Source organism: Neoarius graeffei, chromosome 22, assembly GCF_027579695.1.
Source record: "Neoarius graeffei isolate fNeoGra1 chromosome 22, fNeoGra1.pri, whole genome shotgun sequence".
Taxonomy (NCBI): domain Eukaryota; kingdom Metazoa; phylum Chordata; class Actinopteri; order Siluriformes; family Ariidae; genus Neoarius; species Neoarius graeffei.
In genome coordinates, this window is record NC_083590.1 from 5,209,114 (window position 1) to 5,231,558 (window position 22,445).

At 45.0% G+C, this 22,445-nt stretch overlaps 1 protein-coding gene across 13 annotated transcripts in view; it reads left to right on the forward strand.

The window, feature by feature from the left end:
* LOC132870557 (NACHT, LRR and PYD domains-containing protein 3-like) overlaps positions 1-22,445 on the forward strand; it is a 102,739-nt gene that overhangs the window by 56,541 nt on the left and 23,753 nt on the right. For all 13 annotated transcript variants that reach the window (XR_009651134.1, XR_009651135.1, XR_009651128.1 and 10 more), the window contains one exon: positions 7,825-7,998. Coding sequence is in view for 5 of the 13 variants with exons in the window: in XM_060904239.1 (XP_060760222.1) it covers positions 7,825-7,998 (174 nt within the window). In the remaining 8 variants the exon portion in view is untranslated. The remainder of the gene's footprint in view (positions 1-7,824; positions 7,999-22,445) is intronic.

Sequence of the window (22,445 nt, forward strand, 5' to 3'; positions counted from 1 at the left end):
ACATCGTGAGGTTGGAGGTGGAAAGTTCAGAATTGCTTCCACTTTGGCAAGCACTGGACGAACTTCTCCACGTCCAACAACTTTGCCGAGGTACACCACGGTGGCCTTGCCAAATACGCACTTGGCTAGATTCACTGTCAAGTTCGCATTAGACAGTCTTTCAAAGGTGGTGGCAAGATGTTCCACGTGAGCCCGCCAGGTGGCGCTATACACAATCAAGTCGTCTAAGTACGCCTCACAATTAGACATACCATCAAAAATTCGATTAACTAATCGTTGAAAGGTGGCTGGGGCGTTTCGAAGACCAAAAGGCATGCACACATACTGTAGAAAATGATCAGGTGTAACGAAAGCTGAGATCTCCTTACCACGCTCGGTTAAAGGGACTTGCCTGAATATCTTAGACAGAAAATTTGTCCCTTGATCTGTCTGAACGACTTTTGGGAGACCAAACACAGAAAAAAAATTTCAAAACCGCCTTCACGATGACCAGGGCTGTAATTTTCCTTAAGGGAACGGCCTCGGGGAAACGCGTGAGGCTGCACATGATCGTGAGTAGGTACTGATTTCCCGACTTAGTTCTAGGCAGAGGACCCACACAGTCTAAGATTACATGCTCGAATGCTTCAGAAGACACGGGGATTGGCTGTAGGGGAGCAGGCGGAATTACTTGATTAGGCTTCCCTATGACTTGGCACAGGTGACATGTCCTACAGAACCTTATGACGTCACGTTTAATTCCTGGCCAGAAAAAATGTTGTAGCACTCGGTCGGAAGTTTTATTGACACCCAGATGTCCCGCAAAATGGTGGTCGTGAGCTAGACTTAACACTTCATCCCTATAAACTGCTGGCACCACAATTTGATTAACAACACGCCATGTATCATGCGCAGGGGCAGTCAAAGGCCGCCATCTGCGCATCAACACACCATCCTGTATAAAATAGCCCGGAGGTTTCACATGATTATCACATTTCGATGTGGCCTCGGACAAGAGCGGTGTCAGAGAGGGATCGTCTTTTTGCTCTTTAATTAGCTGCTCGCGGCTAAGGGGGAGTTTAGACGTGACCGAATGAGAACCGCGAGGCGATGAGACACTGCTCATTAACGGATGAGCAAGGAAAGTGTCTCTTAAATCCACCATAACATCTGGACTGTCACATTTATAGCGCTGCGCCATGGCGCGTGTAACTACGGTGGATGGATAAACTTCAGGGACAACAGCGGACGGACGAACACCTGAAGACTGTGGAGATACTATTGGCCAAGGCAAAACTTTCCCACCGGCTCGATCATTCCCCAGCAGCATTGCTACACCTTCAACGGGGAGACAGGGGCGAACCCTCACAACTACATCACCGGTAACTAAGTCGGACGAAAGGGACACCTTAAGCAAAGGGACATTAACGAAACCCATTTCAAATCCTCGTACGAGGAGATCATCTCCAGTATATGTACTGTCGCTGAAAGGCAACACCTCCTTAAGCAAAAAACTTTGTGAAGCACCGGTATCGCGCAATATTTTAATACGCACACATTCGCCAGGCACTCCAGGTAAAGCGACAGTGCCATCCAAAATAAACGGCGCAAAAGACCCACTTGGGGATTTGTCCGCATCTGAATCAGATACATTTATTTTGTCCTTTTTAGAACTGGAAACACATAAACCAGTCTCCGTTTTGACTGGTGAAGCGGGATAAGTTTGATTTTTACGCTTAAACCTGTAACAATCAGCCATGACGTGGCCCTTTTTCTTACAGTAAACGCATGTTGGAACTGTGTTTCTAGACGCCTGGCTGACTCGGCTAACGCTCGACTGACAGGGCGGGGAAGGCGTGCGACCACGCACCGGCCCTTTAACGAGCCCACTTTGTTTTGAAGAGCTAGTTTTTCCAGTGAGATCGCGTTTATGAGCAAGAGCATATTCATCTGCTAGCACAGCTGCTCTGGCAGGTGTTAAGTCTTTATGCTCGCTCAGGTAGGTGGCGACGCCCTGTGGAAGTCCGTTGGTGAAGTCCTCTACTATAATTAAGTTGCGAACCGCCTCAAGGGTGGTGACATTTTGTGACTGCAACCAACGGTCAAAGAGGATTTCCTTCTCCCTAACAAATTCCACATACGTCAGCGAGTCGGGTTTTAAAAATAACCGGAACTTTTGCCGATAGGCTTCAGGAACGAGCGAATATATCCTAAGTACTGCCTCTTTGACCTTCTGGTAATCAGAAGCGTCTTCTAGTGGCAAAGAGGAATATGCTTCCTGGGCCTTACCAGTAAAAACACATTGTAATACCATTGTCCAGACCTCGGGTGGCCATTTTAATGTAGTAGCCACACGATCAAAGTGATTAAAGAATTTATCGACTTCTTTTTCATTAAACGGTGGAACTACACGTATATTTCGAGCCACGTCAAAATCATGCCTGGATGGTACGCCAGCTGCCCTAGCCTGCAACTCTAGTTCCTTTAAGCGTACAGCGTGATCGTGTTCCAGGTTTTTTAAACAGAGCTCATGCTCCCTCTGCTCTCTTAATTTAGTTTGCTCCCATTCAAGCTCCCTCTCTCTCAGCGCTAGGCGCTTCCACTCGAGTGAGCTTTTAGTGGGAGTGGTCGGAGGTTCAGGGGCGACTTTCTCGACTTCGCCAAACACACCTTGGCTATACAGCGCGTCGATAAGCTGCACCTGCAACTCACTTTTAGTGATACTGCCACGAACATCAACTTTATAATGCCCTGCAACGCGTAGAAGCTCATCACGAGTTATACCAAGCAGCGCTTCCTGCGTTGGCGCTTTAACAAACTCATCTAGGTTAAGCATAACTACGGTTAACGGCACACACACACAAAAAAAATACAACTCTAAACAGCTAGTAGGCACCAGCAAAAAATACAAACCTACCACCTGGGACGGAGAAAGATTCGCAGCGAGGACAAAACACAAGGGGTGTTTAAGGAAGCGCAGAGCGCAAAAAGCCTCAAAAGCGGATCTAAAACGTAAGGTGACTTACGCACGAGCAAGGACCAAATTTTGATTATTTATTAATTAATAAATCAATTAATTCTCTCCCGGACAAGTCCCCATTTATGTTACGAACCCATAAAATTGAAAAAATTCGGAAAAATTTTTTTTTTCAAATTTTGAGGTGAAAAAAGCGGAATTCCGTGAATTCGCGGAAAAATCACATCCCTGTTTCAAATATAGACAGGCAGCGGTGAATCTCAGGTCAGTCCCATGCGGATTTGCAAGTGCTGTGGTGTATTGTAAGAGATCAGCTTACATTTCGATTTCATTCATTACATACGGTTTCTACCAGCTTTTTTAGTTTGTATATATTTTCACTGTAAATAAAGTGTAAATATAGTGTTGTCAAGTTTGCTATCTTAGTTCCAGAAATTTCGTTTATTTGAGTGACTGAACTTGAACTTGAGGGGGCTAGTCAGCTAGCAAGAAAGCTGCGCACGGATGCCAAGCATTGCTGATTTAATTTTGGCGAAGCCATTTGCCAGTCTTCCTTTCGAGGAAAAAATTAAAATTAAAGAGCAGAGTAGACCAACGCCTCAAACTGACTTGGTGAAAAAGGTAGGGAATAATACTCGTTCCTTTCAGCTCTCCTGGTACGAGAAAGTGAATTGGCTAACAGCAAGTGACCCACATCAACAACAGTAAATAGGCTACTTTAGTAATATGTCATGGATGGACCAAAAATATAGAATCTATTTAAAATGTTTATGCTGAGTATATTATATTGGAATATATATTTCTCTGGATATGAATTAAACAGCTACAATTTGGAAAACATTTTTAAACAAAAACACAGCCGAGAACATTTCACACTACAGACCTGGATTAAAAGTGAAGAACCGAGCTGGCAGGAAGTCAACAGCTTTCTCAAGAAGACCAGAGGAAAATCAGCCCCAGGTCCAAACGGCATCCCGTACAATGTCTACAAGCATTGCGAGAGGCTTAGGAAACGACTCTGGAAGCTACTGAAGGTGGCATGGCGGAAGAACTTCCTTGCTGACGAATGGTTGCTTGCCGAGGGGTGCTTCATCCCTAAGGAAGAAAATTCCGTAGGGATCAAGCAATTTCGTACCATCTCACTGCTTAATGTGGAAGCTAAGATCTTTCTAGGGATCCTGGCAAAGAGGTTGACCACCTTTTTGTTGGACAATGGGTATATTGACACTTCAGTTCAAAAAGGTGGCATGCCAGGGGTATCTGGCTGTCTCGAACACACCAGCGTAATCTCCAAGATCATTGAGGACGCAAAGAGGAACAATGGCAATCTGGCAGTCCTGTGGCTTGATTTAACAAATGCCTATGGGACGATACCCCATAAGCTAGTGGAGTTGACTCTGAAGACCTACCATATCCCAGAGCGATTCCAGAAGCTCTTGCAGAACTACTTCGACAGATTTAACATGCGTTTCACCTGCGGAGAATTCACCACGAGTTGGCAGAGGCTAGAGGTGGGCATCGTCACTGGCTGCACAATTTCAGTGATTCTGTTTTCTGCAGCGATGAACCTTCTCGTCAAGTCAGCAGAGAAGTTGCGTCGAGGTGCAGTCCTGGCAAGCGGCATGCAGATGCTGCCTATAAGAGCGTTTATGGATGACCTCACCATCACAGCAAGATCAGTGTCAGAAGGAAGATGGATTTTGGAGGACTTGATTGAGCTCATAAATTGGGCAAGAATGGAGTTCAAACCGGCAAAATCCAGAAGCCTAGTTCTGAAAAAGGGGCGTGTCCAGGAACGATTTCGCTTCAAGATTGGAGAGGACATTATTCCATCTGTCCAAGAAAAACCTGTGAAGTGCTTGGGGAAGTGGTTTAGGTCAGACCTCAATGACAGACAGAGCGTGAAAGAGATGCTTAACCAAGCAGAAACCTGGATGCCATCTCTGGAGAAGAGTGGTCTGCCGGGTAATTATAAGGCCTGGGGCTACCAACATGGGGTTCTCCCCAGACTGCTCTGGCCACTCCTGGTTTATGAGGTACCTGTTTCCACAGTGGAGAGGCTGGAGAGGAAGCTGAACACTTACTTGAGGAGATGGTTGGGTGTCCCAAGAAGCTTCTGCTCCATTGGCCTGTACAGCTCAGGCAGCAAGCTACAGCTGCCAATAACATCGGTGGTGGAGGAGTATAAGGTCGCAAAGATACGGCAGGCCATGATGCTACGAGATAGTAGAGATGAGAGAGTGCGGCAGGCGGGCATTGTTGTCAGAACAGGCCGGAAATGGTCAGCCAGTACAGCACTGAAAGAGGTGGAAGATCGACTGCATCATGCTGACATCATTGGGTCAGTAGCCCAGGGAAAGCTTGGGCTGGGTTGCTTCACCAGAACAAGCTGGAACAAAGCCGATCCAAAGGAGCGTCGAGGCTTGGTGCAAAGGGAGCTGCGGAAGGCAGAGGAGGAAAGCCGGCATGTCAAAGCCGTGGCCATGAGCAAACAAGGCAGCTGGACTAAATGGGAGGGAGCGAGGGAGAGAGCTTTATCTTGGCGGGACATCTGGAGCATGGAAGGCCACCGGATTAAGTTCCTGTTGCGTTCCACATATGATGTCCTGCCGACTCCATCGAACCTCTACACCTGGGGAATGGTAGAGAGCCCGAGCTGCAAGCTCTGTGGAAGGACAGCTAACCTAGAGCATGTCCTCTCCTCGTGTCACTCAAGCCTTGCAGATGGGAAGTTCCGATGGCGACATGACCAGATCCTCGCACAGTTGGTCGATGGTGTTGAGCAGGCGAGGAAAAAGGCAAGACAGCTTTCCAGGGGGCCTCGCTTCATCCATTTTGTCAGAGCGGGAGAAAGCTCTGTAGCAGGAGGGAGGAGCAAAGGGGTCCTTGCCACAGCAAGCGACTGGGAGATGCGGGCTGACCTGAAAAAGCAGCTCAAATTCCCAGAGGAGATAGCCCACACTAGCCTGAGACCAGACATTGTACTGTGGTCTAAAGGTACCAAACAGGTGGTGCTCATAGAACTGACGGTTCCCTGGGAAGAGAGGATAGAGGAGGCATATGAGCGTAAGCTTAAAAAATATCAAGCCCTCATCCTCGAGATCCAGCATAATGGATGGAAGGCCTGGAACTTGCCGGTGGAGGTGGGCTGCAGGGGTTTTGCTGGGCGGTCGCTCTGGAGAGCCCTTGGACTGTTGGGAATTGAAGGGTCAGCTAGGAAGCAGCTGGTGGCCAACACCACCAAGCGGGCAGAAGAAGCGTCACGCTGGATTTGGATCCAAAGGGAGGTGCGGTGGTAGAGCCGGCCTACTGAAGAACTGAAGGCATAGAGTTGGGTGGCGTTCAAGCGGGGGTAGAGCCAGGATGCTGGTTCTGCCGTCGAGCCCCTCCGAGGTGTCATGGGCTTAAATCGATGAAACACCAGTGAAGGGGGGTGCCCATTTGACAACCTGCTGAAGCCAGCCAACTCTTGTCTAGTTGTGGCATGCAGTCAAGCTTTGTCTTGGCTTAGGGAGGAGGGCGCCCTGCCACGCAGAGCCCCGCTGGTGCCTTGAGGGAAGGAGAAAGAGAGAGAGCGATCCCACTGGCTCACAGATGGTGCAGGGCCGAGTACCTGTAGAGGTGAGCCAGGTGCGATACCCCTATCGTATTTTGCATATATAAGGGTTATCAAAATTGTCAATAAAACATTTCTCAGTCAAAATAAGTAAAATATAGGGAAAGTGTCATTGAATGAAATGTGTGGCCCCCAGCTCTATGTTTGGCTCCCCAAGGTCAGTGCTTGTGCCTATTCCAGAAGACTCTGCTGTTACTGCTGAGGTTCCTGACAAAGAGCTGCTTTCAATAATGATCAATTTTTAAACAACATGCCACAATTTTTAAATATAAAATGTTAAAATATACCCCCCCAACACCACCATCATGTATATTGGACAGTAGGCTAATGGGCCAAAAGAACCTGTTATTTCACAGTTTGTGATCCTGCCAACAATCAGCCAGATCAGAGGCAAGAGTATGGGCAAAATTGATGTGTTTTTTCTTTTTTCTTTTAAAATCTGGAAATATCGTAACTGACCAGCCTCCCCTGTTTGAAAGACTACCAGCCGCCACTGTCCTCCACAGTATATTGTTGATGGAATGAAATAATGAAGATGAGCTCAAAGTGCAGACCTTCAGCTTTATTTTGAGAAACTTGCGTCTAAATTGGACGACTGGTGTTGAAATTACAGCACTTTTTATTTGTGGTCCCTATTTTTTGAGGGATGAAAAAGTAATTAGACAAACGAACATAATCATAAATTACACTGACATTTTTCTGCCTCCGCCACTGAGAGGTGAAACCGTTATGGTTTGGGTTTCTGCCCATTTGTGTGAGATTGTTGTTCTCACGCTGTCTCAAGAACGAGTGGCTGAATGTTTGTAGGATTTATATGGAATGATCTTTGTTTACTTCCTTGATTCTCCAATAATATAAATCTATAGTGTTCTATAAATGCACTGTGTAGACGACGGAGAAACGAGTTTATTGCCCCTGTGTAGTGCACTATAAGTCTAGTAGAGACCCATCTGAGATTCAGTCTCTCTCTCTCTCTCTCTCTCTCTCTGATTAAAGTTCATGGTCTCTCTGCTGTTCTCTGTTCAGCTTCAGCTGCTGATGGTTTAATATCACACACAACAGAGGAGAGAAACTCAATATAACACTCAGTATTATCATTATTAATGACACTGTTAATGAGAATAAACAGGTGATATTAAATCCTTATGACATTCTGAATAATAAAATTAATTTTACACTCATCATCTTTAAAGTCAGAATTAAACCAAGATGGAAATCTGTTGATGAAGTGTGTGTCATTGTGTCTCTGCAGGTTGCGGGATTGTGGTGTCTCAGATGAAGGCTGTGCTGCTCTGAGTTCAGCTCTGAGATCAAACCCCTCACACCTGAGATACCTGAATCTGTCCTCTAATAATCTCGGAGACTCAGGAGTGAAGCGTCTCTGTGCTGGACTGGAGAATCCTCACTGTAAACTGGAGACACTGAGGTAAGATCATCTCTCTGAGAGTCACATGACCTGCTCCTCAGTAAGACCCATTCTCTAATAGTGAGACTGAAGCAGAGGTTTTAGCTTCATCATCAGTGTCCTGAGGAGGAAGATTGTTTCTGTTCACTCGGGGTGTAACGATTAATCGATTTCGTCGACTAAAACTGATGACCAAATTAGTTCCCAACTGATGTAATAGTTGATTAGTTGGTGACATCATCACGTGTGTTTTTCGCGCTAACTCGGAATGCTTTGACGTTCGCGCTTACTGGAGAGAAATTCACAAAAGCGTGAAGGCAGCTTCAAAAACAAAAACCTCCAAAGTGTGGGAGCTTTTCACACTGAACTCTGAAAGGAAAGGTTGTGAATGACCCAGTTTGTAAAGCTGACCTTAGCTGGTATGGAAGCACATCCTCTCTGTCGGAGCGTGTGAAGAGGAAGCAGGTCAGCTCACTAGATGAAGGTTCATCTCAGGAAGTTAGCTAGCTAGTTGGCTAACGTTAATGGTGAAGGCCGTCTTATGGTCTTCATGTTATGAGCTGTAACGTTTATTTGAAATGCAGAGTCTCTTGATTTGTTGATGGAGTTGGAACAGAGAAGCAACTAACAACCTGTTATTCCCAGCGAACCTGTTCACAGTCCGAATACCATTTACACTTTTAAACGTTACATCGACGTCATAATGTTACGGCGACGTTTACAGCTGGAGATGGTGCTGCTGCTGACTGCACGAGTTTGCAGATGTCTGGAGAATTTGATATTTTCTCACAAAACCGCAATGAAAATTCTGCACCTCCTGTTTATGGGCGTGGCCAAAGTGAAGGGTTTCTGGGTTTGATCTCGGTGAAGTTGATGTTTGGGGAAAAAGTGACAGCCTGAATAACGAACATCTCCATTTATCGTGAAACTGCACCGATAGAGGGGAAACATTTATTTAGAGCACGTTTCGATATCTACACAGGATTCTAGAATCAAAACAAAAATAAGGTTTAAATGTAGATTTCTTAAGCAGAGTGTGAGGGACGGAGCGGTGACGCGCGGGAGCGAGCACTAAACCGTTTATCGACAAAAACAGCTAGGAGCTGAACTGCTGCTACTGTTTCTGTACTGTTTTACTGTTCACTGTCTCATTTATCTGTTAGGCGTTGTGACTATCTCGGCCTCTAGAGGCGGCTATTGTTTCTGTGATTTGTGTTTGTTTTGACAGCCATGTGCTTCTTTGTTTTTCATATGCCTTGTGCCCCACCTGTTCTTTATTTACTGTCCCGCCTATGTTCTTAATTGCCTAGTTTAACCAGGGCCCTGTACTATGAAGCGGGTTTTCTGGCTTACCAGGGTAACTTCGAGAGTAACTTGATCACGTGCAGCGTAACTTCCCGATTAACCCATACTACGAAAGTTGGCTATGTTCAAACCGAGGTATGCTGCCATGGCAATTTACGCTGCATCTCAAACCTGCTCGTCTCAGGTTATGTTCTTGGTTAACGCGAGGTTTCCGATTAACCACACCCTTTTTAAAGGACCCATGGCATGGTGGTTTGTTGATGCTTTAAACAGGCTCATGGAGGTTTCCGGATGTTATATCCGCAGCCTTTCTGGAAATGAACCCTCGGCACGTAGATATAGCCTCCTGGGAGAAAGCCCCATTTCAGCGCTTTTCCCAGTGCGTCGTTTTGCTAATGAGAAGCATGGAGGCGGGGAAGGGTAGAGGGTGGGGGCGGGTCTTATCATTAATATTCATGACATGTAAATGTGTTACCTCTGATTGGCTAACAGCACTGTGACGCTACCTCCAGTGGGTCAGAACAAGCGGATGTGGGTGTCTTACTATGGCGAGAGAGAAGGAACAAGCCGCGAAGGGAAAAATACTGCGCGCTGATGTCATTAAGGTGCGACGCGAGGAAATAAAATAAATTCAACAAATGTTTGGGTTTTTACTGAACAAACAAATAAAATGAATGAGTGACTTAAAAAAAATAATGTGGGTGTCTTTGTAAAAACTGTTTTGATTGGCTATTATAACAGAGCATGCTGCATGCTTTTTGGTTTTGTAGCACAGAGTACCTGGCTAACTGCAGGAAGCGGTTAGCTGCACAGCTAATGTAGCCATTGCAAGGCTAATGCACCGATTTTAAAACACGGCAAAACAACTTAACAGTTATACACTTACTTGTTCGGTGTTTGTGGCTGATGCGGCAGGGATGCTTGGTAAGGACCCAGGCTTCAGTGACAGTTGATGTGCAAAACCTGCCCGGTACTGTCCCAAGTTGTGGAAACATTCATCAGGAAAATGCTTCCGACAAACATACACCGTCTTAGGTAGACTCGACGGCGTATTATTGGAGTAAATAAAATTAAGCCACTGCGTCTTCAGGGGCTCTCCCGTCAGCAGTAAAAACAGACTCCTTTCTGTGTTGTCACATCCATGTACAGCGCAATTTCCATGTTTCGCTCGCTTAGGTGATGCCATGTTGTTGTGTCCTCTATGGTCTCCTCACTACAACTGGGCGGGCAATCCATACGGTGGGTGGGAATCCAGAGGGGGGGCGTGGGGATCATCTCCCTTGCTGACGTCGGCAAGGGAAGAGCTTCTCAACGCGCCGTTTTGACATGCCATTCTCAAATATTGGGCATAGTTTGGTTTACACATTATGAAATTTCTAGCCACTGGGGTGACTTAAGAAGGTCAGAGGAACTCATTTTGATGTTAAAAAACCTCAGAAAGTGAAAATTTCATGCCATGGGACCTTTAAACACCACCTCTCCACCGACATTTCCTCTAGAGACAATGCCAGCGTACCTGGATGACCCGTGCGATATCGGAGCGCAGATTAGAGATGGGATTTATGGCTCTTTGATGGGATCCACATCTTTGTGATCCGTTCTTTGAAAAGAGCCGTTCAAAAGACTGGCTCATTTGGCTCTTTTTAAATATTTATTCAGTTTTAAGAAGACAGCGTCTAAAGAAGCCAGATCCCTCTGCTTAGACAGTGACATCAATATTTCTGGACATACCTTTTATATAAAGCAACCTAGACTTACATTATTGTAACCCCTAAACGCTCATAAATAACCATTAAAAAACAATGAGGGCTTCAGTGAATGTCCATGCAGAACGGCTTTTCTGTACAAAAAAAAGAAGCCACTCAAGAACATAGTTATCAAGAACACAAGAATATTTTATAGAAAAACACTTGTTTTACAAAAATATTTAAGTCTGAGATACAAAATAGATGCAACTACAATAAATATAACACAAGAACTAGTTATCACACAAGAACATTTTAATAGAAAAAAAACAAACTTTCTATATTAAAAATATTGAAATTGTAACAAAAATAGATACAACTAAACAGTCAGATGAATAGATAAAGTTATAACAAGAACACAAGATTATTTTAATAGGAAAAAACAAACTATTAATGCAAAAAATATATTATTATTAGAAAAATAGATACAACTAGACAAACAGATAAATAAATAAAATACACAAAAATAGAACAAACAAAATGACGATAGAATAAATTAAATGAACGTCTGTGCAAAGTAGTTTTCCCACAATATTATCATTAATATCACACAACAACATTATAAACTGTATACAAAACAATTTGAACTATTAGGCAAACAGATAAAACTTGAATAAATAAAAGGCAAATGCTGTTTAGCCTACTTCTTGTCCTTGGGCAAAAGCTTTTTCATCTGAAACACAGTACAGAAAAAGAACGGCTCCCCCAGCTCGAGACTCGGTTCTCATCATTCATGCCTAGGAGCCGTTCAAAAGAATCGGTTCGTTCGCGAACGTCACAACACTAATTATGACAGCGTATTCTTCCTCCGTGAAGTACGGCGACCGTGCCATTGTGAACAGTGGTGATTTGCGCTGATAACCTTCCCTTTAACGTGAACACGCATTAACCCTGATTAGGTTAACACAGGTTCAACAAATCAACTTCATAACTGGCGTCGTAGTACCGTTTAACCCCAAACAAGATAACCAGGTTTTGTCAACCCCGGTTTAGCGGGGGAACCCTGGGTTACTTCTGGGTATGTTAACCTCCGTTTGTAGTACAGGCTCCTGGTCATGTGTTCTATTACTTTGGGTATTTATACTACCCCAGTTTGTGTCTCTAGTTACTGAGTCTTTGTGCTGTTCATGGCTAGTCACCTCTGTTCTGTGTACCTTTGCCTGTGTACTTTTGTTTTTGGTATTTTGCTTTCTTGGGACATTTGGGCTGTTTTTTGTTAATGAGAGACTTGCCATTTTGTATCTTCTGAGCGTTTGGATTTTTGCCTTTTCTTTGGTTTTGGATTTTTGGACTCTGCACTTTTGGATGTTTTGTTTTCCCTTGTATCTCCTGTGTGTTTGGATTTTACTTTTGTGGATTTTTGCTTTGGATTTTCCTGGACTTCTGAGCTTTGGCAATAAACTGTTTGAACCCTAGCTTTGGTCTCACTCCTCTGCACTTGAGTCATTTGCCTGGTGGCCTAGTGGGGGTTTGCTGGGACGCTACACCAGCGACCTGGGTTCGATTCCTAGCCCAACCTAACATTATCACCGTTCACTAAAGATTAACTCCATTTGAACGAACTCGGTTGTTTTAGAAGTGCAGGGAAAGACCTCCCGGCTTTTTAAACACGTTTGTGTCCAAACTGAAATATTCCCTCCTTCAGCTTTGTCGTGTTCATCTCTCATCTGTAGAAACATCTGGGATCAAGAAATGCAGACATCCACACTGGCTGTTAAAATATTCTCATTTATTGGTTAAAACTTTGTAAAACAACCCCATATCCAGTTTCATTCACCACCGTTCAACTCCACCACCACCTCCTGGTTCCAGTGGGAAAGCGGGGGACTGTACCACCACAGGGAAATAGGGGTGTTTGGTGGTGTGGTCCATTCTGACAGGGGTGTTTTTAATGGAAATGGTAAATATGGGTGTTTTGTGTGTGTAAAGCGGTCTGGGTGAACAGGAAGTGTTTTATATGTTTGTTTGGTGTTTAGTTGAATCATTATTTTATAATTGAGGTATGAACGAGTTAATTGATTTATTTTTGGATTTGGTTTGTCTGGTGGGCGGAGCTATAGCGAGTCTCTCACAAGAGCATGTGGAGATGCTGACTTTCCTCCATTTCAGTACAGAACTGTGATTGGAGCCTGATTTAGCTGTAACAGAGTTGAGGCTGCAGAAAGCACGTTCCTTCCTCACTGTTTACATTTAGATGGTTGTATGGTTTACCTGATGAAGGGGAAACTGGTGTAGGTTTTTATTTTATTGCTGCTACTTTGCTGATCCTTGGTTTTAAATTTTTACAGGAAAATAGATTTTGGAATTTTTATTTTTGTCTGAGCAGGAAAGATCATTAAAACATTGAATTTTTGAAAGAAGTGCTATGCTCGAAAAACCCCACGTCCGATTGTCCGAGACGACTAAAGTCTGTGCAAGGACGAGTAAAACTTGAATGGTAATCCTCCGATCAGACGACAAAAGTTAGTGCTGGCAACCTAAACAACACAGGCAACTGCTCCGTGATGCAGGTCTGAACTAGAGCCCTGCACTCCCACGGGAGTCCCGCGGGACTCGCGGAACCCGCCGCAAAGCAGTGCGGCGCAGGACAAATTTTGAAAGCTCATTGCGGGCGCGGGCGGGACCGGAAGTGCACATATGCGCACGCGGGCGGGAGCGGGAATGCACATATGTGGCGCGGACGGGAGCGGTGATAAGCTGCAGTCCCGCTAACTAAAAATGTGTTTGAAATAAAATGTATAAATTATTAATTTATGTCTATCATATATAATTTGTGCTGGATATTTTATTTGGCATTAATAAAAACATTTTAAGATGCCTAAATTTGCAGAGAGAGTTAGATTGGCAGAGGAATAGCATCTTAAATTTGCCATTGATCACTCTAACGGGAAATCCTTTGATCACTCTAATGACTCGCAGTTCACACCCAGCTAGCAAGAGAATCATGAGTGAAGTGATTTACGGCTTGCGTTATGGTGATGATACACGGGGCAACTTTTTGGGCAATGTTGCCGAGCAATGTTGCTGGGCAATTGCGTTTTGACTCTTTTCTACTGAGATTGGGCAACATTGTTTCTTTCTGAATGGTTTTGATGATCTCTGGCAACTTTTTGAAATAAGCCAATCAGAACGCGAGTATCGAGTCATGTGACCTCCGGTGAGGTTCGGATCAGAAATTTCAAACAAATATGGTGGCCGCTCAGTGTCAGTGGAGTGAAGAGATGGAGAGACTCCTCATCTGTTTTTACGCCGGTAAGTTGTTATTTTAATATTCTATATGGAGGAATTTACCTCACCAAAGCTCTAAAAAACAACAGACAGCTTGATTAAATGGTCACAGCAAAAATTAATCATCACCATAAGACATCGATTTTTTTTAGCTAACTGTAAACTGCCGTTGCTAACTGTTGTTGCCCATTGTTAGTTGCCCTGAAAAGTTGCCCTGTGTCTCACCTAGTTGCCCGTTGCCAGCAACATTGCTCGGCAACATTGCCCAAAAAGTTGCCCCATGTATCATCACCATAAGTCTACAACTTTAGTCAGAGAGACATGTTACACAGTGACGGTAGGCTTGACTCAATGCTATCCCAGAAATCCTTCCTGTAATATGCAAATTTGGCTGTCCAATCAGAGGTGGCCAAATTTGCATATTACAGGAAGGATTTCTGGGATAGCATTGAGTCAAGCCCACCGTCACTGTGTAACCTGTCTCTCTGATTAAAGTTGTAGACTAACTCAAGCAGTAAATCAATTCACTTCTCTTACTAGCTCTGCTTTGTGATAAAAAAAAAAAGAACACCATTGGTACAAAGCAAGCACCATTCACTTTTTTATGCTGATCAGAGAATTACAATGGTTTCTCATATGATAAAAATGTGTGATTCGCGATTAAATATTTTAATTGTTTGACAGCACTAAATATTATTATTAGAGACAGTAAATGCTGAATTCCGAAACAAGGTAAATAATAACAACGTGAGCTGTAGATATTTATGCTGAAATCCACTCAAAGTAGGGGGTGGGGCACCATCACGCTGTGTCAAGACAAGAACTTTCCTGAGAAATAACGTGAACGTCTGTATCACGCGGGATTTGCGGGTGGGAGCGGGACAAAATATGGCAGGCGCGGGCGGGAGCAGGACTGAAAATCATATTTTTTTTGTGGGCGCGGGCGGGAGCGGGACTGAAAATCATAATTCTTTGCGGGCGCGGGCGGGAGTGGGACTGCACAATGCGGGCGGGAGCGGGACTGAAAAATCAGACCCACGCAGACCTCTAGTCTGAACTGTCAGTCCGGCAGTAGCATAGTTTTATTATTATTATTATTATTATTATTATTATTATTATATGTCTTCACCAGCTGGATACACATATATATCAAAGCCACGTCTCACAGGGAAAGGTGGAGGTCTCGCTGCAGTTTTCTGATGTGGTTTGAAACTTAAAGAGATTGTTTTTCATTATGTCACATCCTGTGAATATCTGGCTTTGAAAACCTCCACTCCCACACCGATGTTGCTGATCTTAATCTATCGACCTCCCAAATCATCGCCATCTCTTTTTCTGTCTGAACTGAATGAGCTGCTAACTGTCGCCTCATCTGTCTGTCCTGCCGTCATTCTTCTGGGTGACTTTAATATTTATGTTGACGCTAGTTGCTCCCTGACTGATGAGCTCTTGACTGTCTTTGAATGTTTTGGTTGAACTCAGCATGTTGACTTTCCCACACATAATCCTGGTCATATACTTGACTTGCTTCGCTCTACTGGTATAAAAATTGTATCTGTATCGGGTTCTGATGGAGGTTTTACTGACCACAAGTTGATTGAGTGTTGTCTCAGTGTGCCTTCTTCTAAACTTCCTCTGCGTTCTACTGTCTCTTTCTGTAATCTTTCTTCTATTGATGTGCATTCTTTCTCTGTCTCTCTCCTCTCTTCTTTTTGTAAATTTGCTGAGGTTTCCTCTCCTGTAGATGAAAGTCTTCTGGATTTACCCGGAAATCCGGATATTTGACAAAACTCTTGAAAATCTCCGGTTTTCCGAATGAAGAAATTTATTTTTCAGATTTTTCGCGTTCCGTTTCATAGAAATTCGGTTTTGCGATCGTACGGCTTGTTTACGTTCAGCGACAGGGCGTTGCCGTTTTTGTAGTCTTGCAATGCTTGTTGGTGTGTACGAGACCTTATATGCTTATATACATACCTCATGTCATGTGAACGAGATTTTATCGCGATATCGTGCTTTAGAAAACGCGGTCTTTCTTTTGTGTACCTTTCTATTGAGCGAGACAATTGAAGAGCCTCCTCTATTGAAATGTGTTTACCGATTCAGCAATAATAATGTACAAACAAGTTGACAGGTCGGCGGATATCCGTAGCATAGAAGGAAAGGTAAAGAACAAGTTCAAATGGTCGTGGCTGGAGGAGAAAGATGCAAACGGTGACTTTTTATCGGACTGTGTGAGGAAAGTGGACAGGCCAGGATATGCATTATGCACGTGGTAAGTAATTTTTTCTTATTCTTAATTTGTTGGACTTGAGATCCATGTTGAGATTTAGAAAATTGTGAATGAATTCTTATTGACTTGACGTGACTGATAATGACCGCAAATAAAAGTAGTTATCAGTGAGCGTGCGTGATATTGTAAACCGTATCGGCGTATTGAAGTGTTAATGTTAGTAAAAATAAAAAATTAACCACACACTCAATATAAATGATATTATAATTAGAGGTCGACCAATCTATCGGCCGGCCGATTTAATCGGCCGATTTTTGCCATTTTTTAATGAATCGGCATCGGCCGATTTTCTTATTTGGTCACGCCGATTTAAAGTCTGGCACGACAGCTACGTAGAACGCGGCGTGCAAAAGACCCAAGCCAACAAACGTTTCAGGAGTCAGCAGAGATAGCCTACAGGTAAGGCTTCAATTCTTACATTTCAATGTCCTAAAGTCGTATATTTGCTCTCATGATAGTTGTAATCTGTGATGTGTTGCTTCATTTAGCGAAAGGAAAAACGAATAGCATTTCAACTGCATCGGAGTTGTAGAATTCCTCTCGAAACGAAACATTGCGATGCGTAGCCTTGTGGCCGCGAGTGCGCTGGTGACCGCTATGTTCCGATCTAAACTGTAGTAACGGACAATCTAAGTGAAAAGTTAACAAAAAGAGGACGCAAAACTAACCTGTGAACGTATTGCCATCCCATGTCCATTCGTTTTCGCAATGTATACATGTTTGATTTGATTGTGAACCAGAGACCGATGCTAGACCTCTGCAGTTCCTATTTCCGGTTTCCTGCACAGCATGCTGGGAGATGGAGTTTTATATTGTTGAAACGGAAACGTGTGAAAGTTCAAGGCATGGAAGTTCCACAGTGAAACTGTATAACTTGAACATGTATTTTGCCGTTTTGAAGTAACTATCTGAAGTTGTCACATCATGGAAGTCTTCTTGCACTCTGTTAGTCTATTGATTATTCATTTTAATACGTTTAAGTCATTAATTTGTTAATTCTTATTGTTATGATGAGTACAGTCATTTTTATATAATACATAATATTTATATATTATGTTATTTATAATGAATAAAATGTTATGAATAATAAAATCTAAATGAAATTAATAATTTCTTTCATTAACATGTAGTAACATAGTGTTAAGATTGCGCTGCGTGCTGTTCAGATGCGTTACCAGGAGATCTCCGAGGACAAGAAGAGAGCGAACCACATGAGTTAAATCAATCTGGTTTATTCTCGGCGTGCCCTGACACACAGCTGCGTCAGGGCGTTTATATACACTTCATAGGGAGTATCAGCAGTGGAAAGTTATGGAATGTGCTTTGCACACTCAGTATCAAGGTCACACAAGAGTTATGCACAGTTCAACAAGATGTTTCACACAAAAACATAGACAAAATCAGGATATGAAACAGGAACAGAACATATGAAAAGTACAAAATGTACAGAGCAGCGCGTATTATCTCTGGCCTAAAGTTAACCCTAAACTGCTACACTACACGACAGTCACCCTTGGGCCGCGCATTTACAAGAGTAGGTTTAGGAGTATTCAGGATTATATTCTTACAATCCCCTCTTTAATACTCTGACGCAAGCCCAGAGTATTATTCACACCCCAGTCTTGGCCGACCTTACCTCTGGGTCTGTATTGTCTGTCAGGAAAACCTTAGTTTGAGTATACGAGGGCCACAGGCTGAGCCATGTCATATTAACCTTAGAGTAGTTAGATGGGGCTATTCGGACCGGAAAAGGATCGCTGCTGTCATGGGGTAACAAAGAACACACATAACAGGGTTTACTCATATTCATTGATGTTTTTACAGTGAAGTTTATATATTTCCAAAACTCGTTATCCCTTGGGTCCCGGTGTATTGCTTGTGCGGGTAACCCTGCCCCAAGCGTTGAGATCAGCACGATGATGAAGAAAGTCATACTGGTCACTGACTTTGTTCTCTAATGCTCACAGGGTGCAGACGGCGAAAAATATCACAGGCTCCCGTGCTTTTCAGACTCTTCAGCCCAGAACTTTGCAAGACTCACCAACCATCCCCTCTTTGTAGATCAGCCGAAACTGGATTGCTCCAGATGCTGGAAGGGGATCCCTGAAAAGGCCGTCAGCTATTGTCACAGCAACTTTCTGAAACACAAAAGTCTGTTAAGCATCAACAATATAGATTTCTATTACATTGGAGCCTTCTTTATTCTGCTGGCATGGATCCACTGTGGAAAAAGGTCCGTTAGCACAGCCGTGCGAGTTACAGCGAGTACATCGGTGGGCCCACTGTAGGGTGACTCCTCCATGGGAGCGTTTAGTTTAGCGAATCTCTTTACTAAAACTCTGTCCCCTACCTCAAAGGGGTGAGTGTGTGCCTCTGGAATGGGAGGCTTTTTGGAATTTACTCTCGCCCAATACTCATCCAGCACCCGCATGAGACCCACCGCGTACTCGCTGAGATGTACTTCAAGATCACCCGTTCCTATAACCTGCATGCCTCTACGCCAAGGGACAGGAAAGGGGCGTCCCATGACGAGCTCGTACGGAGATAAATTGTCGAGAGCGACCTGAGCAGTCATGCGCATATCAGCGAGGACCAACGGTAAAACTTGGACCCAATTTTTCGTGCCTGCGTCTTGCATAGCCTTACGCAACTTACCCTTAATTGTTCTATTCGCGCGCTCCACAATGCCAGAGGACTGTGGATGGTATGGGATATGAAAACGCCAATTGATCTTGAGGTCTTTACATAGCTCCTGCGTTACCTTAGAGGTGAACGGCGTTCCCTTATCAGAGTCAATTCCTACCGGAAGACCGTAACGTGGGATAATTTCCTGTGTAAGTTTGTTCACTGCTGTTCGGGCGTTCTCTTTGCTGCACGGGAAAGCCTCAATCCACCGTGAAAATTTGTCAATCATGACCAAAAGGTATTTGAACGGGCCCTGCTTTGGCATGTGAGTGAAGTCGATCTGCCATTCTTGGAAAGGCGTGTCGGGTATGGGAAGGTGCTGATGTACCGCGCCTGGTTTAGATAGATTATTCTGGGCGCACGTTAAACACTTGTCCAGAATGTTGTGTGCGTCTGTGTGCAAATTATTGATGCAGAATGTTCTGTTCATATCCTCCACTACCCCTCTTCGGCCGCGATGAGTGGGACCATGGAACTCGCGGACGAGAAAGGGAGTACAGTGACGAGGTAAACAAAGACGGCCCTGTGCGTCAAGCAAAACGCCACTCTTCTCTGTCGCGCCCTGGGCGTCCCAGAACTGTGTATCTGCCACAGAGGCCGAGGCCTGGATAGAAATGAGATCTATGTCAGGTAAGACAGCGCTAACCATGCGATCAGTAGAAACTAAAGCGCAATTAAAGCCTGGAGGCAGGACACCGGATGCGGCTGCAGCTTTAGCGACTCGATCAGCGAATGAATTGCCCTTTACTTCAAATGAGTCCCCTCTTGTGTGCGCGCGTGTCTTAACAATGGCCAACGTGCACGGAAGGAGACAGGCGGTGATTAAATCAGTAACAAGTGAAGAATGAGAAATGGGCTTACCGTCGGCTGTCGTAAACCCCCGAGACGCCCAAATGCGGCCGAAGTCGTGCGCCACGCCGAAAGCGTAGCGTGAGTCGGTGTAAATAGTAACATCTGTGTCTTGAGCCAAAATACATGCGCGAGTCAAAGCATAGAGCTCCGCAGCCTGAGCAGAAGAAAAAGGCAAAGAATGAGCTTCAACAATTTCATCAGGGAGGCGACAAACAGAGTAACCACACAGGAACACACCATCCGCAGGGCGGGAACAGGAACCATCTACAAAAAGAGAGTCGCCTGTGGAAAGAGGGGTGGAGTGTAAGTCTGGGCGGATGCTAGTCTCAAAAACGATATTAGAAAGACAGTCATGTGAGTCAAACGCAACATCGTCATCCTGTGAGTTAAGAAGACGCTGAAGAGCGTGGGCGACAGAATCAAACGACGAGGAGGGCTTAACAGTGAGATGCTCTGTGGCCAAAAGAATAAACTCATAGCCAGAGCGACGCTGAGCAGACAAATGCTGAGTGCTAAGATTCCGCAGAATGTACACGACGTCATGTGAAGTGTGTAAAATGAGCGGATGCGACAAAACAAGTTTTTCAGCGTCCGTGACCATGAGAGCACACGCAGCAACAGCCCTAAGACAGCCAGGAAGCCCTTGTGCCACAGCGTCAAGAGTTTTAGACAGAAACGCGCAAGGTCGCATGCCCCCCCCGTGCTCCTGAGCCAGCACCCCAGAGGCGGTCCCCTTCTGATTGCACACATACAGGTGAAACGGCAAACGATAGTTCGGCAGCCCGAGAGCAGGGGCGGAGCACAAAGCTTGCTTCAGAGCCTTGAAGGCCGTTAGCATGTCCTCAGTCCAGACCAGGGGCTGAGTCAAAGGATCTGAGTGACTTATAGCTGAACGCAAACACTTGTCATAGATTGAACAGTCAGGGATCCATTGACGACAGTAATTGATGAGGCCCAGAAATGCCATGAGAGCGTGCTTGGTTGCAGGTACCTGAGTGTCCATAATGACTTGAACGCGTTCCGGGCTAAGCCTCCTGGAACCCTGGGAGAGGTCATGTCCCAAGTAGCGAACAGTTGTGAGGCAAAACTGCAACTTCGTGCGGGAGACCTTGAAACCCTTCTGCGCCAGGAGTGTGAGGAGAGACAATGTGGCGGCAGCACAAGCGTCTTGATCCTCCGCCGTTACCAGAAGATCATCCGCGTACTGGAGCACCGTGGAGCCCCGGGGAAGACAGAGATCAGCCAGCGCGTCCCGCAATACGGCAGTGAAGACCGCCGGTGAGTCAATGAAACCCTGTGGCAACCGCGTCCACGTGTATTGTCTTCCCCTGTGTGTGAAAGCAAACAGGGGCTGAGTCTCATGGCCCACAGGAACACTGAAAAAGGCAGAGCACAAATCAATCACAGAGAAATAAGCATGGTCACACGGAATAGAAGACATAAGAGAAGGAACGTCAGGGACCACTGGAGCCACGGGAACGATGAGTTCATTTATTTTACGTAGATCTTGAGTGAGGCGCCATGTGCCATCCGGTTTTGGGACCGGGTTCACTGGGGTGTTATACGGGCTGACACAAGGAACCACGACACCTTGCTGCAAAAGAGATTGTAGAATATTGTCAATACCATCGAGCTTACTAGGAGACAGAGGGTATTGTTTAACATAAACAGGTGTAGAGTGTTTAATAACAGCTTCATACGGAGAGCAGCTCACAGAGCCCACATCGTCCTTATGATCCGCCCACAGGGTGTTAGGAAGAGCAGAGAGAACAGGGGAAAGAGCTTGGGACGTACAAGCAGCGTTCAGAATGTTATGTGGCAGCACAGAACTGGATAGAGCAAAACCATCAGGCGGAGCACCGTCCGGAGTATCAACAATCATGTGTGAGCCGCTAAAGGAGATCGAGAGTCCGAGAAGACTCATGAGGTCGCGACCTAAAAGATTAAAAGGGCACTCTGGCATAAAAATGAAAGAGTGTGAAAAACGCAATGAAGGGTCCAGAGTGCAGATGACAGGTAAGGGTGGTGTACAACTAGAGTCAAAAGGAACCCCTTCTATCCCCACAGAGCTAACAAACCGTGTAGATAAAGGACCCTCATAATCCCTCCCTACTGAGGACATAGTGGCCCCAGTATCAAGTATAAACGGATACTCCCTTCCTGCCAAACACAGAGGCACAAGAGGGAGCTCCGCGTTACGAGGAGAGCTAAAAGAGAGATTTAACATGGCAACGGCTGTGGATTCCGTACCCTGGGGGCAGCCCTATAGCGGGGCGTGATAGCGCTGGTCCTGTCCGTTATTCTGCCGATAGCCCTTAGGTCCGGGATTCTGGCCTTGCAACACATCCCCTAATTCTCCCGTC